Source organism: Apodemus sylvaticus, chromosome 12 (genome assembly GCF_947179515.1).
Source record: "Apodemus sylvaticus chromosome 12, mApoSyl1.1, whole genome shotgun sequence".
NCBI lineage: Eukaryota > Metazoa > Chordata > Mammalia > Rodentia > Muridae > Apodemus > Apodemus sylvaticus.
Genome location: NC_067483.1, coordinates 40,536,917 through 40,553,723, shown reverse-complemented (window position 1 = coordinate 40,553,723; position 16,807 = coordinate 40,536,917). Strand labels below are relative to the sequence as shown.

The 16,807-nt window shown below is 46.8% G+C and overlaps 1 protein-coding gene across 2 annotated transcripts; it reads right to left on the bottom strand.

The window, feature by feature from the left end:
- Positions 1-9,692: 9,692 nt before the first annotated feature.
- On the bottom strand, positions 9,693-16,265 carry LOC127697458 (histone H3.v1-like). Of its 2 annotated transcripts, none has more exons than XM_052200628.1 (2): positions 16,114-16,265; positions 9,693-10,144 (listed from the first exon to the last, which is right to left on the bottom strand). In XM_052200628.1, exons 1-2 carry the CDS (start codon positions 16,198-16,200, stop codon positions 9,878-9,880), a joined length of 354 nt encoding a protein of 117 aa, XP_052056588.1. In that variant the 5' UTR covers positions 16,201-16,265; the 3' UTR covers positions 9,693-9,877. The 2 variants fall into 2 exon arrangements, 1 of the variants encoding a protein (XP_052056588.1); XR_007980472.1 differs by lacking the exon at positions 9,693-10,144 and adding an exon at positions 13,859-14,388.
- Between the last annotated feature and the right edge of the window lie 542 nt (positions 16,266-16,807).

Below are 16,807 nucleotides of genomic sequence, written 5' to 3'. Positions count from 1 at the left end.
TGAAGGAAAGGCCGTCCAGATACTGCCCCGCCTAGGGATCCATCCCATATACAGTTACCAAACCCAGACACTATTGTAAATGCCAACAAGTGCTTGCTGACAGAAACCTGATATAGCTATCTCCTGAGAGGCTCTGCCAGTGCCTGATAAATACAGAGGCGGATGCTCTCAGCCAACCATTGAACTGAGCACAGGGTCCCCAAAGGAAGAGCTAGAGAAAGAACCCAAGGAGCTGAAGGGGTTTGCAGTCCCATAGGAGGAACACCAATATGAACCAACCAGTACCCCCAGAGCTCCCAGGGACGTAATCACCAACCAAAGAGTACACATGGAGGGACCCATGGCCCCAGCAACATGTGTAGCAGAGGATGGCCTTGTTGGACATCAATGAGAGGAGAGGCCCTTGGACCTGTGAAGACTTGTTGTCCTAGTGTAGGGGAATGCCAGGACAGGGAAGTGGGAGTGGGTGGGTTAATGAGCAGGGGTAGAGGGGATGGGATAGGGGGTTTTCAGAGGGGAAACAAGGAAAGGGGATAACATTCAAAATGTAAATAAAGAAAATATCTAATAAAAAGGAAAGAAAGAAAGTAGAAGCCAAGGACTAGGTGTGGCAGTATGTGCTTTTACTCCCAGCTCTTGGGAGGCAGAGGCAGGCAGATCTCTGTGAGTTCACGACTAGCCCGGTCTGCATAGTGAGTTCCAAGACATTCTGAGTGCATAGTGAGAACCTATCTCAGACCAACTAACCAGCCAACCAACCAACCAACCAACCAACCAACCACCAACCAACCAACCAACCAACCAACCAGCCAGCCGGCCGGCCAGCCAACCAACCAACCAACCAACCAACCAACCAGCCAGCCGGCCGGCCAGCCAACCAACCAACCAACCAACCAACCAACCAACAACCAACCAACCAACCAACCAACCAACCAACAAACCAACCAACCAACAAACCGACTGACTGACTAACCAACCAATGAACGAACGAACAAACGAACCAACCAACCAACCAACCAACCAACCAACCAACCAACCAACCAGCCAACAAACCAACCAACCGAATGAACGAACAAGTGAACAAACAAAGAAAATAGAAGTCAAACCTTTCACTGTGCTTGGAGATGCTAAGTCTTTGAGGCAGGGAACAGGGCTACATCATTCTCCAAGAGACTTGTATCTGACAGATCTGAATCAGATTCAAATTCAGAAGTCTCTGCTTCACCACTGTACAGGGATTCAGCCCTAACCCTCATGTGCCCAGGCCAGCTGGCCTATGACTTAGGTTGTGAGTCGGTGTTAATGGCACTGTTGGGTTGCCAGTGAGTGGCTGGCCTGTGTGCACTGTCTCATTGAGAGTTCCTCAGAGATCCACATCTGGGGAACACTCAGTACAGCCTGGTGTTCAGGGATGCATAGAAGTATTTACACGGCTCGAGGGGCAGAAAGAATACGATGTCCTATTCCCAGCCCCCGAGCTCATTTCTTTTGGGTAGACATCCCCTCTCCTAAACCTGCTATCCAGCTCCTCCACAGAGGCCTGGCTCCCCAGAAAGTAAGAACCAGTCTCCTTTTTCCTAGTTCCTTTCCTGGGCCACAGCTGCAGCTGTCTGGCTCTCGCCATAGCTCTTTTTGCAGGGAAAGGAAAATGTAGTGTGTTTGTTCATCAAACAGCCTTGAATAGAACCTTTCAGAAGGACCTTTACTGAGCTGTCGGGCAGCCAGCAGAAACTGCTGCCAGCCATGTCACCCGCCTTGGAGAAGTTATGTCTTCCAGCCTTTTCCTCCCAGTAGGCCAGTGGCCTTCAGGAGACTTAAGATGTCCTTATATGTGTGTTTTGTACTACTTGCACTGGGCTGGATGGACCCCAAGGAGCTACAGTTGAGGTCTGAATCCTAGAAGCCCTTTGGATCAACCACTCACAAACTTGACTCAGAACCATATAGTTCTCAAATATGAGCAAGTCAGAATCCCCTGGAATATGCTTACAATGGGAAATGCTCAGCCTTGTCTCCACAGCCTCTACCTCAGCAAGTCTGGGGAGAAGAGGGGTAGCTTGCATTTTTCCTCCTCCTCTTCATCTTCTTCACCCTCTTTATGTGTGTGTACATATGTGTGTGTGCAACCTAGGGTGTCATTTCACACGTCATAGTTAGGGATTCATTGCTGTAAAAAGACAACATAATCAAGACAACTTATGAAGAAAAATCGGGCCTGGCTTACAGTTTCAGAGGTTCAGTCCATTATCATCATGGTGGGAAGCATGGCAGTGTGCAGGCAGACATGGTGCTGGAGTTCTACATCTTGATCCAAAGGCAGCAGAAGGGGACTCTAATTCCACATTGAGTGGAACTTCAGCATAGGAGACCTCAAAGTTGGCCTATGTAGTGACACACTTCTTCCAACGAGGCCACACCTACTCCAATAAGGCCACACCTACTCCAGTAAAGCCACACCTCCTAATAATGCCACACCCTATGGCCAAGCATGGAAACATGTCAATCTATTGGGCCAATCCTATTCAAATCATCAGATGTGTTCTGTCCAATTTTTTTTTCTTTTCTGTTTTGAGATGGCTTTTTCCCTGGTTGGATAGCTTAGTCTGACTGGCTAGTGAGCCCCAAGGATCCACGTATATACTTATTTGGTACTTGGTACTTGGGAGGCTGGTGGTTAATGCTGATCTTGCAGTGGGCATCAGTCTACAAATTGGATACCACAATTGGTTTGCGTGACAATGGAAATATTGACATTTTGGGAACCACATCACCATAGTACAACAGACAGCAAGCTATGTATTTATATATTGTCCTGTTTTGCCATCTGGTTGGTTGCTCAAAGTAGGCACTGGCGATCTCTGCTATAGAAAGCTGCTTACAGTGGGTTTTCTCAGCATTGATGGCAGGGATACATGTGGTCCTAGGGATGTGGATGCTGGCAGTAGGGTACCAGGTTGGTCTAGAATTCTGTCAGATCAATATCCAAGGCTTCCTTAAGTCTGAGAGATGCATGAAGGCCGACTCAGTCTGGCTAGAGAGACTATTAAGATTGGTATAAGGAACATTCCTAAGAAGGCACAATCAGAATATTCCATGGTGGGGTGGATGGTGAGGCTGACACAAAAGAGCTCAACTGTATCTGGAAACCAACGGTCTGGGAACAGAGACATCCTGCTCAGACCTCTTGCAGTCATCAACAGAGTCGTCAGCAGGTTGTAAACCCAGAACCTGTTCTCTCACCAAAGCTCTGGAAACCGACTTATGCATTGCTCAGAAGCTTGTGAATTCTAAGATGGCATTAGTGACTTCCTCGCCCATGGTGTAGTCTCAATGGGTGTAGTCATTGGCAGCATTTTTCTTGCCTGTGATGAGCTTCTCTGAGCGGACAACAGCAGCCACCAATGCAAGCTTCGTCAATGCTGTGAGTTCCAGATCTAAAACACTGTCCCGAGAACGCGCTAGCATCTCTCTATCTGCAGAAGCTGCTCTCAGGCCAGCTGCTGCCTTGTTCCAGGCAGTATAGTTCCCAGCAGGCATTGCAAATCTGGACCCCAACCTAGCCAATAGGGATGGAGATACACTCACACATGGTGGCTCCAGGTCAGAGGATGAAAGTGACAGAGGCAGACAGTGGGTCCCAGTTACTGTCCCTGAAAAGAGTCAGTGTAATACAGTTGAGAGCTCCGGGGACCACACCTTGTATGATCACTGGTCTGAGGACTCCTAAATATAGAGCCTCAAGCGCTCATCCACAAGATTCCCAGTCAGGCTAGGGTGGGGCTCATGAATCTGTCTTTCCACCAGTGTGGGTGATTCCCAGTGCCTTGGCTCTACACTGTTAACTCGGTATAACCCAAAGGCACATTGGAGGGCACCCAGGACAAAGACTACGAGCCTGTATAGAACAAGGGCAGAACCCAACAGATGGCCTTCTCTGGGTTTGCCTTGTTTTTGTGGCGCTTGTCTTGGGGGCACTGATCAGCACACCAGGCTTGTGCTTTCACTGAGAAGCGCCTCAGCCCTGAGTACCTGGCTGTTTGGCAGTAGGCTGCATGGAGGAACTTGTTGCTAGCTAGAAGCCCGGCCTGCCCTTATGCTGGACAGAAAAGAACTTGCCAGTTTGCTTTTACTATTGGCTGATAAGTTAGTTGTAGCTCATGGGCTTGGTCATAGCATGGGGCTCTGCTTGGTCTGATTAGGGGATGTCTCCCACTTTCCAGAAAGTCCCAGAGTTAGGATGGGGAGCTGTGATGGAGAGTTCATTGCTCCTTAAAATTCCTCTCTCATTCAAATGGGTAGAATACCGCAGTGCCCCTTTGAGGCAGAACAGGAACTGAAATCCTAATTAGCATCCCTAAACTCTTTGTCCTATTAGGCAGGCACACTTTAAAAAGCAGATTAAAGAATCAGAACAGGGCAGGCAACAGTCTCTGGGTGCTCAGGTGTGGAGGTCCTGAGGGGTTTATAGGGCAGGAAAGGAGACTTTGGGGATCTTTGGGGACGGAAGATTCCATATGCAGGCCTGCTCTTCTGCAGTCTCTAAAACTTAGAGCCTAAGTGGTAAATTCAAGGAAGTTGGTATGTTTGTCTCCTTATCAAGAGTTTCCCAAATCCTAACAGTGCAGTCAACTCTCCCGTATAGGGCCTCTCAGCACACCTGAGGTTTTTGTGTTATTGGCCCAGACCCTAAGGACAGATTTGAAACATAGGCCATGAAGTAGCCTCTTGAATTTTGGAGTACCACAGTAGCAAAAGAATTGAATCAAGCTGATCTGAACATTTTTCTAGAGCTGGCTAGAATGGGTGAGTGACTGACAAGCCCTCAGTCTGGCTATTTTAGTTCTGAGTCCTGGGAAAACGCTCAGAGCGGTAAGAAGAGGGAACCTGGATCATTCATTAGTCCCCTTTTCGGGGTCACCCAACTGCTGCTGCTAGGAATTTTGAGGGGGCTCAGATCACTCTAACTGCATCATAGTTGGCAAACAGAATGATGTAGAAAGGGGAGTATTTGGAGTGCCTCAGAAGGGGCCATGATAAAACTTAACAGATGATAAAGATCTAGACCGTAAGGCAGTCATGTGCTGACTGAACGCATCCTTAGAGTGTGTCCTGTGAGAGAGTGGCATCGGTAACAGAAAGAAATGAGTCTGCCCTGGCATGGTGGGTGATGCCTTAGCTGGGGTTTCTAATGCCGTGATAAAACACCATAACCACAGTAGCTCAGAAAAGGAAGTTAGCTCAGAAAAGTAGCTCGAACTGGAGGCTGTTTTCATTTCCATCATGATGGGTCACACAGTGGCGGGCAGGCATGGCAGATGTAGCTGAGAATCACATCTGATACACAAGTTGCAGGCAGAAAGTCAGGAAAACTGGGCCTGGCATGGGCTTTTGAAACCGCAAGGCCAAGCCCTAGTGACATACCTCCTCCAACAAGCCACGCCTCCTAATCCTTCCTAAATAGTCCACCAGCTGGGAACATTTAAATATATGATCCTATGGGGACCATTCACATTCGAACCACCACAAGTGCCTTTAATTCCAGCATAGAAAGGAAGATCTCTGTGAATTTGAGGCCAGCCTCATCTACATAGTGAGTTAGTTCCAGGATAGCGAGGAATGTAGAGAGAGTCCTTGTCTCAGAAAAACAAAAATGAAAACAAAACTAACCAACCAACCACCAGTGAGACTGTTAGCACTATTATGACTCTTACTGAGAATGTAGTTAAGAACAGAAATAGTCGGGGGTTGCTTTGCCCTCATTAGAGAACAGGCCAGATAACTGCCTAACAAACCCTGTCTCACATGTGTTAACAGGACTGATGCTATTTGTCACTGTTAGCTGTGACAAGATGTAAGGTCATTGGTTTGGTGGGAGAATTATAAACATTTTTTTATTGGCCAGTATAAGTTCAGAATTGGCCACCAGGCCATCAGATCTCCTCTATTACAACTTGTAGGAAGCATCAAGAGACAAAGTTAATGAGGGGAAAAATTAGCAACCTAATTAACCTAAGTTTTGCTTAGTAGGGTGAAATTTAATCATACAGTTAGGGCACACCTTAATGAAATGGGCAGAACAGGAGTGGACCTCTGCCCACAACTGTTCTTGCTAGGGCATTCACTCCAAGGGCTGGGAGGTGTCTAGCCCCGCCTTCTGGGTGGTGGATGCAGTCAATAACGGTGCAGGTTCCTTAGAATTGAGCATCTGAAATCAAAGGGACAAGGTTGTTCAGCATGTGCTTGGAAATTGTGATAGCTTCATCCATCAAGGGGCTTTGGTTACTTGCAAGACTGGGAGCTGAGGAAAGGGGGAAAACACTGAGAGCTAATTAGCTTCTGCTTCCATCCAGATCTGAAGGATCAGAAGTAGCCCTCAGAGGATCTGTGCCAAGTGAAACTTTAAATCTGTCCTTAGCAGAAAATGCAGGGAAGAGTCATGTGGCCAGTGGAGAATAACTACCTTGTATATGGTGTGGTTTTGCTGTCCCTGGGCAGGAGTAGAAGACCCAAGATAATAGGTAACTCCCAGAATGAAGGGTTCAATACCAGGAGCCCTTATTGTACGATAAGGCTCTCACAGTGACCTGGGCTCTCACAGTGAAAGAAACTGGGCTTCAAGAGCAAGGCAAAAGGCTAAATGTCAGAAAAGGAGCTTGAGAACAGGTATACATGTATACATACATATATACACGTGTATACATATACACATTTACACATATATACATATACACATTTACACATATATACATATACACGGACACACATACATACACATACACACACACATATATATATACACACATACCCACACATATACACATGCATATATACATATGTATATATAGTCCCACAGCTCTGAGCTTGAGCAGGAGCAAGACCATTACACAGGAACAATCCTGTGACCCCTGCTGAAATGGGGGCCAGGCTGGGCTGCCTACCAGAAAGAGGTCAGGGAGGGATCCTTGGGACTCCTGAAGCCTGTTGACATGGCCCACCTTTCCACCCTAGCATCTTTCATCCAGGCGCTACTGAGAAACCAGCTAGACCTGGATAAGTCATTTGGGAAGTGTCTGAAGCCAGAATCAAAAAACCCAATAGCCAGGATCTGGGAGAGCCATTAACTTTTCCACACTCTGTCTCAGCACCTGGCTTCCACAGGGGAAACTCATGGGCCATCTCTGCCTCTTTGACCTCAGTTGGTGCCTGGCTGGACCTCCTGACTCCACTGCTTCATCTCGGGCATCAGAAGGCAACTGTGCATCAACTCAGTCAAAGCCAAACACCTTACCCACCCTCTAGTCTCTGGCCCTCATGAAACCCCAAGTGTGTGAGCAGAGTCTGTGCACATTCCTGTCTGAGAACAGAAGGGGTCGCGATGGGTTCACAATTAATTCCCTGGAGCAGAGAGATGCCAGAAGAATGTAAGACCCAAACAGATCTTGTATAACAGCTCCAAGCTGAGGATCAGGGTTTCCCCATCTGTAGTAGAACTAACAAGGATTGGAAGGCAGTCCCTTCCACCCTCCCATCCACCCATACAGCAAGATCGTGTAAAGCAGCCACAGGCTGCGTGGTGTCAAGGACAGGCATACTGACCCCTAGGAATCCTTCCTTTTCTAAGGCTCAATCCTGAGAAACCTCTTATTCTTCCCCAGGGTCCCAGAGACTCGCCCCTCCTACTTTGATAAGTAGCAATTATTTCTATGGGGAGAGGAAAAGAAGCTCATCTGTGTAAAGGCCATAGAAGCTGCATCTACCTGCACAGTAAGAGTCAGCTGACACCACTGCTGCTGTCCATTCCCAACACTGTGGAGTTCCGGTGTCTTGGTCTGTTTGGGACAGCACTCCTCTAGGATCCTGTAGAATCTGGCTCTTTTTTATCAATAGTTTCAAACATGTATATTCAGATTACCTGTGGCACTCAGCCTCTTCAGACTGGGATTAGCAGTTCCATGTCCAATCTCAGCAACTTTGAATTTCTAACAGGCATTTCTGGTGAATCCAAGGCCTGAGACATTGTATGGATCCAGGCCACTCATTTCCCCTTGGGATTTAGGAACATAGCTTTTTGCCCTGTTGCTTCCATCTCTCAGGAATAGCCCAAGAGCCTTGTTACCTTACAGAAGCACAGCTGAGGGGGGATTTGCATGGGTTTGCATAGAGTTGAGCATCGGGAAGGGATATAGGCCATTTACAGTAGACGAGTACAACTTACTGAGATCTCCCAATGGTCCAAACTCGAAAACATGACTTTGCATGATCTTAGCTTCCTGCACTAGTCAGGGTGGAACTGGGGGTGGCACTGGGGACTTCCACTGCCCCTTAGCTCCTCCTGTTCACTTCAACAGGCCACCTCCTACAACATGGCGGCCCATGGCCATCAGCGCCACCTTTCCACACTGCCTAGATCACAAGACTGCTTTTGGAGACTTGTTATCTGAGCCTGTTTAAGCAGCCATTGGTCACTGCTCTGTAAGCTGTCCCCTGCCTCTCCTCACCAGGGGTAGGGGGGAAGTGAGGGGAGAGGAAGAGGAAGCAGCGTCAGTGGTGGGAGGAGGTGGTACACAGTGATATTTCTTTTGGCTGATGGCAACAGCCACATTTAGTGACTCCTCCTGTTGCTGTATTAGCTATTATTAATTATATTAAAAATATAACAATCATATTAATACATACATTATACATGACAATATATTACTTACAGAACATATTTTATAGGTTATGTTAAGGTTACATATTAATATAACGTATTATATATAATAACATATATTATTAATATGACAATTATGTTAATAATGCTTAATATAAACAACTTAAGGGAGGAACAATGACTTGGCCTGGTGCATTTAGAGGCTTTATTCTGTTATGGTGAGCATAGTATAGCAGAGAAAGAAGCTCCTATCATGGTGGCCAGGAAGCAGAGAAAGAATTCTGTGACCTGCTTTCTCCTTTCCTTACATAGATTCCATCTGGGTCCTCGCTTCTCAATCCAACCAAGTTGACCATCAGGTTACACATTGCAGCCACCAAGGCCACACAATCACAGAGAACTCAACCCTGATAATGCTATAAAGAGGTGTGGCCCAAAGCAGTGCCACGGGCGGTCACACCCACTCTATATCGGTCCTGGCATCTGAGGCCCATGGAGACCTCAGAAAACATCTTGAGAGACTGCTGGAGGGGGTTGCTACCACACTTGAAGTCCACGTGGAGGTGACACCTGCTGACCATCCTGTCCAGAAAAGTGAGTCAAGCCCTGAGCCTTACAGAAGAGCCAGGCTGGAGAGGTGTCTGCTGCAGACGCTACAGGAAGGAACTGAGAGGCTTGGCGAAGATGCCTCGTGTCAGGGACACAGCTACCTATACATCCCAGTGTTCTTGTGACTCCCTCATGGTTGTGGGATGAGGATGTAGCCAACTGGGCTATGAGATGCTAAGAAGCATTCCCAGTCCCCACCCACCATTGTCCTTTGAGATTTCTCCTATTCTGAGAGTCAGGGAATGAAGATGGCGGAACCACAGAATAGAAAGAGGCTGGATGCCAGTCACTGCTTGGAAGACAGCTGCTTGCCAGTTAAGAAAACCTGTTTTGAACTTTATATGAGCAAGAAATAAATATCTCTCATATTTGAGCGGAGCCCTATGTATTTTTAGGTTTCTTTTATTATAGCAGTTGGTTACATCTTAACTGAGGCAAGGAGTACCTAGGGCATGAAGGAATCTAGCTCTGAGAGACCTTGACTAAGGGCAAAGGAGAGCAAAGCCTGAGCCCCTAGAAGGGAAACTTTCTTCTTAATATCTTTTATTTATTCTTTGATAATTACAAAAGCATACAATGTATCCTGACCACAACTTCCCTCAATTCCTTATTCCCCCATCATGTCACCTCCCACCTTCGCACGATCTCATTGGTTTGACCTTGCGCAGTTATAACCATGCGGCGGTGAGTCCCTGAGAGCAACGGCCAGTCATATCCAGAGCACAGTGCTTCACAGTCCTCCTCCTCCTCCTTCTCCTCCTCCTCCTCTTCCTCCTCTTCCTCCTCCTCCTCCCCCTCCTCAGGCTTCCATTCATCCTCTCCTTCATGATTGATGTTCCTAGAGACTGGAATGTGAAGGTTGGAAAGCTTTTCTTTGTCTGGGGTCTAGAAAAAAAAGAGAGAGAGAGGACCCAGAATTCTTAGACTAGGGGCAGAGTAGACGGGTGGGCTTCCCAGCATAAGGGAAGCAGCGATGCAGAATGGCGAGGGAAACCCCAGGTTGCTAAGATCCGATTTTGGAGACCAAGTCGACCTATGAACTTCTCAGGCCTCCGGAGTGCCAGAGTCCTGATTTTCCTTCTTTGTAACCTCTCTGCTTGCACCCAGTGTTTTCTTGCTGCTTCCCCCATTTTCTGCCTAAGGGAAGATCTCGCCACCTCTGTGAAAAAGAGGTATAAGGGACTTTCCAGAAGTGCCAGTCCCAGGGCTGGCTGGAGGCGGCTGCTTTCATTTTTGTGACAATAAATGTTAAACAAATCAGTCACCTTTCTGGGCGGCTTCTCTGGGGAGGTTTTGTGATCAAGGCCAGGAGCCTTAGCTGAGGGTCTGAGGGTTCTGCGCATGTCAAGGGAGAGTTAAAAGCCAGCACACACCGACCCAAAGGGAAATGGAGCCGAATGAACTACAAAGCCACTTGTGACTTTGAGAAAAATGGAAGTCAAAACCAAGCCAGCCTGCAGGCCTGAGGGGACCAGGAGTTTATTAGTGCTGTGCCTGCAAGTTTGCAGACTCTAGTGGCATAACATTTAAAGGTATAGTGTCCACTGAGCTGTGACCTCCGAGGCAGCACAGATGTTTCTAGAACAGGTTGAAGGGTCTTGGTGGAGTGTTCTGTGCTGGCTTTCCCCTTCCTTTCTGGGTACAGTGACTGTGGTCTGGCCTCTCAGGCCCTTCTTGAAGGACCGTTTCTGATCTCAGCTCTAGAATTTAGTCAATCATAAGCCAATGGAAATTGTGAATTTCCTTTATAAAAATGTTCTGACTTTGGAAATGTCAATGAGAATTTCTGGAAAGAAGCTGTGTCTGCAGATACTAATAGGCCAATTAAGCTGGAGAGATGGCTCTGCAGTTAAGAGCACTGATTGCTTTTCCAGAGGTCCTGAGTTCAATTCCCAGCAATCACACGGTGGCTCATAACCATCTGTAATGGGATCTGATGCCCTCTTCTGGTGTGTCTGAAGAAGCAACAGTGTACTCATATACATAAAATAAGTAAATCTTAAAACTGCATAATTTAGAGGGGCTAGAATGCTGCTGGTCCAGAGGCTGATTAACTTCATCATGAATTAGCCCCAGGAATAGCCATTCCTTGACCATTTCAGAACACTGTGACTAAGAGACAAAAGCCTTTTAGGATCTACTAACCTGGCAGACCAGTAGCTTCTACCAGCCCCCAACCTAAGAATATCATAGGTCTATAGGAGAGTTTCCCCAACTTAGCGCCTCCCTGGTGTTCTCGCTAATGTATTTTAAAATTGCTTTCATTTATGATGTTGTACTGTCAAAACTTCATAAAAATCAAAACAATCAAAAACTTCATGAAACTGCTTCCACACTAGCACATGGAATTTGGGGTAACCTAAAACTGTTTTTATGATCCAGGGTCACTCAAAGTTGACTCTAGATTACACTATCTTTTAGAGCTGTGTTTGTTTGTTGGTGTGTATGCCTGTGTATATGTGTGTCTGTCTGTATCTGTATGTCTTTGTGTCTGTCTGTATCTCTCTCTCTCTCTCTCTCTCTCTCTCTCTCTCTCTCTCTCTCTCTGTGTGTGTGTGTGTGTGTGTGTGTGTGTGTGCATCTGTGTGTATTACCAAAAGGAAGGGTAGAGGCAGAAGAATCAGAAGAACTTTCCAGAAGGCAATTGCTGCAACATGTCAGAGCTCATGGTGTTAGAAACTGGGCGCAGAGGTAGAAGGCAGGGAAACGCTCCACTGTTTGCCTCCGTAGGAAGAAGAGCCTTTCTGCGCGCGTGATGCGGGGGTGAGCATGTTGCCGTCTGCCTTTTCCTCTGCTGCTGGGGCGTCTATAATGAGCCTGTGTTACCGGCCAGTGGGTTCCCTTTCCCTCTCTGGTTGTCAGATCTCTTAACTCTGTTCCACTTCAGTTTCCTTGAAACATGCCTGCAAGTCTCTTTTCATGCACTCTGCTTTGTGTATGCCATGCCTGCTGCTTGCGTGTCTCCCAGACTAGACTGCCTCTTCACAGTCTGCTTCTGCTCCCTTCGATCTCTTCTTCCCCTGAGAGACTTCTTCTCGGGTTGTTGGTGGTTGGCTGGCTTCATTGCTTTGGGCCTGAGTTGAGGCAGAGTATCGTGGTGGTGAAACATGAAGGAGGAACCTGTTGACCCACGACACCCAGGAAGTGCAGAGAGCAAGAGGGGTTGGGATGGTGGGGGGTGGGGGGTGGGGGGAGGGGGAGGCGCCCAGGAGAAAAATCTACTTCTCAGGGACTTCCCCCACAGCCAGCTGACTGCCTCCAACTACACAGCAGGCACTTCCTGTTAGACCATTGTCTGGGAATGGATGGCTGTCAGCACGCTCAGGACCCAGATCACTCAGGAGCCTTGCCAGCTGGTGACAAAGCCTTTACTCAACACATGGACCCTGGTGACACTTAGTGGTGGTTTGAGTAGGAATGGCCCTATAGACCATGTGTCACGTGTTTGAGTACTTGGTTCACAGGGAATAGCTCTATTAGGATGTGTGGTCTTGTTGGAGTAGTTATGACTCTGCTGTGTCATTAGGGTGTGGTCTTTGAGTTCTCAGATGCTCAAGTCAGTTCACTTTCTGCTGCCTGTGGATTCAGATGTAGAACTGCTGCTACTTTGTTTCCAACCCAATTCCCTGGTAAAAGAAATCTCAACTCAATCAGTAACAAAACAAGCTACAAGCCTAGATTGGGCAGATCTCCCACTACACTACTCTAATTCCATCTATATTATCCCATATAACTTGGGGTTTCTCCAGGCCACGAGCTTCTCTCTCTGCAGCCTCTCTGTTTATCCCCCGTGGCTCCTCCCCTAGCCTCTCAGCTTCTCCCCCTTCCTCCTACCCAAACATTGGCTCAAGCCTTTATTTGAAAAGTTAAGGAGGGGAGAAGGTTCACAAGGCAACTCCTCATCTGCAGCCCCTCTGAGGAGTGGAATTAGCATCAAAATACAAGCCCAGGGCCCTCCACAACATAGAATTCTCAGCTCCTTCTCTAGCACCATATCTTCCTGCACACTGCTGTGCTTCCTGCCATGATGATAATGGACTGAATGAACCTCTGAAACTGTAAGCAGGCTCCAGTGAAACGTTTTCCTTCATAACAGTTACCGCGGTCATGGTGTCTCTTCCCAATAAAACCCTAAGACACACTTTGAATACAAACATGGTACCTTCACATTGAAGAACACATTTTAATATTCCTTCTTGGTTGCTATTAATAATTCCTTCATATTTATAGTCTAGTTTATGAATTTTCTTTTCAACCAAGTCTGGTTTTCTAATTTGAACTCTTTATCATGTTTTAAATTTTAACCAGTATTTTCTCTCACTGATGTAATGTCTGCTTGGTTCTTTCCCAAACATGCCTGGCGATTTTGGGCAATATGATATCATACTCATGTTTGTCTTTCCATTGGTTCAAGTGAATCTAAACATTTAATGCAAGGCAACTTTATATTCTCTACCCGATTCTTTTTTAAAATGTGTTGACAAGGTTTACCTTTGTGCTCCAATATTATATCTATTTACCACACGTTTTCTTCATTTTTTTAAAAATCTAGATGAGCATTTTTTAAAATGCAGTGTTTTTATTATTTGAATTGCATATGATTTTGTTTAATCTAACCCTCTTCTTCCCTCCAACTCCTCTCGGACTCCTGACCAAGTCCTCCTCCCAACTTCATGTGCTCTTTGCCTTCCATGGGCTCTGTGCTGGCCATACACACATAGGTGTAAAGCCATCCATCGGGCGTAGGCAATGGCCCAGGGCCACGCCCGTGAAGAAAACTGATCACCTCTGGCCGCCATCAATTGTCAGTAGCTCCTCAGCTAGGACTGGGTCTCCATAAAGACCCCCCTTTCCCGGTCCATTTTAGTACCTAAAACCCTTTGCAGGGTGGTGAAGTGTAGTTGGCAGTAGTGGTTTGTTTCTTTGGTATTTGGTAATCTTTGATAGTGGGCTTATATTTGGTTGATTTTAATCTTTGAAAATCCCAACAAAGGTCTGGAGAGATGGTTCAGTGGTGAGAACACTTGTTCTTTCAGAGTCTATGGGTTCAATTCTCAGCACTGGGAAAAACGACTTGATAGCTCGAGTCTCCACTTGAGCATGTATGATTTGGCGTTAGGAATATTTACCTTGAAGAGAAATAAAGATAATTATACCTGGGGCTCTCGCCTACTTTCCCACAGCCACACATGATGATGGCGCTCATATGCACAATACTGTATTTTCAGGGAAACGAAACCCTATAGTGACCCGCCTTTATCACGCTCACAGCTCCACCTGAGAAGTGGTCACTCGGTACAGGCCAAGGGAGGCGAGCGACATCAAGCTTCCCATTGTGCTATGCTTCCTCCCACCCTAGTAAGCGTTTGGGTCACAGCCGCACATACTTTCTAATGTGATGACTTTGGATGTACACTCTAACACAGTGTAAAAGCACAGGTAACTAGGTATTTGGAGTGTTCGGCATCAGGCCCTAGTTGCACAGAGCTTGCTCAGGCTGTTTGGTGCTGAGCTCACGTCAGCCCATCACTGAGATCCAGTCACAGTTTCCTCTTGCTGGCCTGGCATCTTTGCCTCTCTATGTGTCTAACAATCTTCTCTTCACTGTTGGCTGTTTTTCTGTTTTTGTTTTTCAAGACAGGGTTTCTCTGTGTTTCCCCTGGCTGTCCTGGAACTCACTCTGTAGACCAGGCTGGCCTCAAACTCAGAAATCTGCTGCCTCTGGCTCCCAACTTCTGGGATTAAAGGCGTGCGCCACCACTGCACTGTTGGCTTCTGTTCCCTGCTTGTTGTACCTGAACACCCATTCTGAACTATCCCCTTTTCCCAGTGGCTCCCAGTAGCTCCGCCTTGGGCTCTGAGAGCAGTTGTAAGTCCGTCTCAGTGGGACTGCCGAGCCCAGGCTGTGAACTGGCTAGGGCTGGGCCATCTTTCTCTGATTACAGGGTCCCGGGGAGACAGGACCACAAAGACAGGGGCTGCGGGCAGGGCAAGCTTTCACTTATGAGGCATTTCTAACCCCGGTGAGAATGAAGGCCTCCTGCAGTTTCTCTCAGTACGAATCAGTTTTTCTTTGGATAGGAGAATGTTAACTCCAAATGTGTGAGGGCAGGTGGTGCCAACGGTTCATTTATTTTTTTTATTTATTCTTTATCTAGCTATTTATTTTTGTGGTTCTAGACAAAGAACCCAAGGCCTTACGCATGCCTAGCACTGAATTACATGGCCAAACTCAGCCTTTGGGTTTGAATGGGGTAACCACGCATATATTGATGAGTGACATTTTTGCTATTTATGAGCTGTTGATGCCCACTCGTTCCCTGTATCCTATATATGTGAGCAGTTAAAAAAAATTAAAATTCTCCAAAGTAACAAAGGAAACCTGGGGCTGTGCTGGAAGGATTTGGATAGCCTAGTGGTTAGTATCAAGGACTCTGGAGTCAGATAGCCTTGGTGCGACTCCTGGACCCATTATTTACTAGCTGTGTAACCTTAGGTAAATGTTTCCATCTCTTTGTGTCTCATCTTCCTTATCTGAAAAATAAGGATAATAATTGTCCTTACACAGTCGTTCAATGAGTGTATACAGGACACCTTTAAACCAAGCACCCATAATAATTGTGCGGTACGCATACATTACTGTGGTCTTAAAACTTCTATAGGTCACCTTGCTGATGATATGCCTCTCATGGTCCTAATTCTACATCTCCTTGGAGCTGAGTCTCAGGCTCACCCAAGGGAGACTTCATGCACAGTTCAGAGTGCCTCTATCTTAGCTGTTGGAAGTAGACATTTCCCTCGGTTATCATTTCATCTGTTTAACAAGAGCGTTAGGGGAAGCGTAAGGGCCTCACCTGGGAGCCACGTGGAGCCGCAGGGTGCCGCAGGTCTCCCCACTTGAGTACAGGAAGGGCAAAGTGTTTCAGAGGCGGAGGCGGCATCCGGAGAGGAGCAAGGGAAGCTGCGCATGCGTGCTGCTCTGCTTCACCCTCCCTGCTTCAGCCAAACGATGGAATGCCGCCATTGCAAGGAAGTCAGCCGCCCTCGGCCGAAAGAAAACATGCAAATCTTCAGTGCTTCTCTGTTGCACATAGGATGTGGGAGAACCTAGTGAATCTCAAAAAGAAATACATTTGCAAGTATGTGTCTTGTTTTTAATCCTTTCTCCAAAGCCTTTCACATCATCTATTTTTAGAGGAAATTATGTTCTCTAAAAGTTCCACCAGGCTTGCGCTTGGTCACATCTACATATCAAAGCACAGTCAGCAGGACTCACACGGCTGCACACATCCAAGTACACATGCATTCCTGAAATGGTGCACGCGCCTGCCTGCACACACACACACACACACACACACACGCACACGCACACACACGTGCATGCATGGTTCACACATATCTGAGTTTACACTATGACTAATAGTGACCAATATGAAAATTTATCTCTGCAGTGTTCCTACACGTTTATTGATGCACAGTCATGTGTGTGAACTCAACTCACTCCCAGGTTTGGGTTAGGGCAGGGAATCATGCGTTTTCAGGAAAGGT

Bases quoted from the DNA above. Each gene is read 5' to 3' on its own strand.
- LOC127697458 (XM_052200628.1), bottom strand. From the start codon at position 16,200: ATGCCGCCTCCGCCTCTGAAACACTTTGCCCTTCCTGTACTCAAGTGG. The intron at 10,145-16,113 runs GTGAGGCCCTTA...TTTTTTTTCTAG, and splicing joins CGGCTCCACGTGGCTCCCAG to ACCCCAGACAAAGAAAAGCT.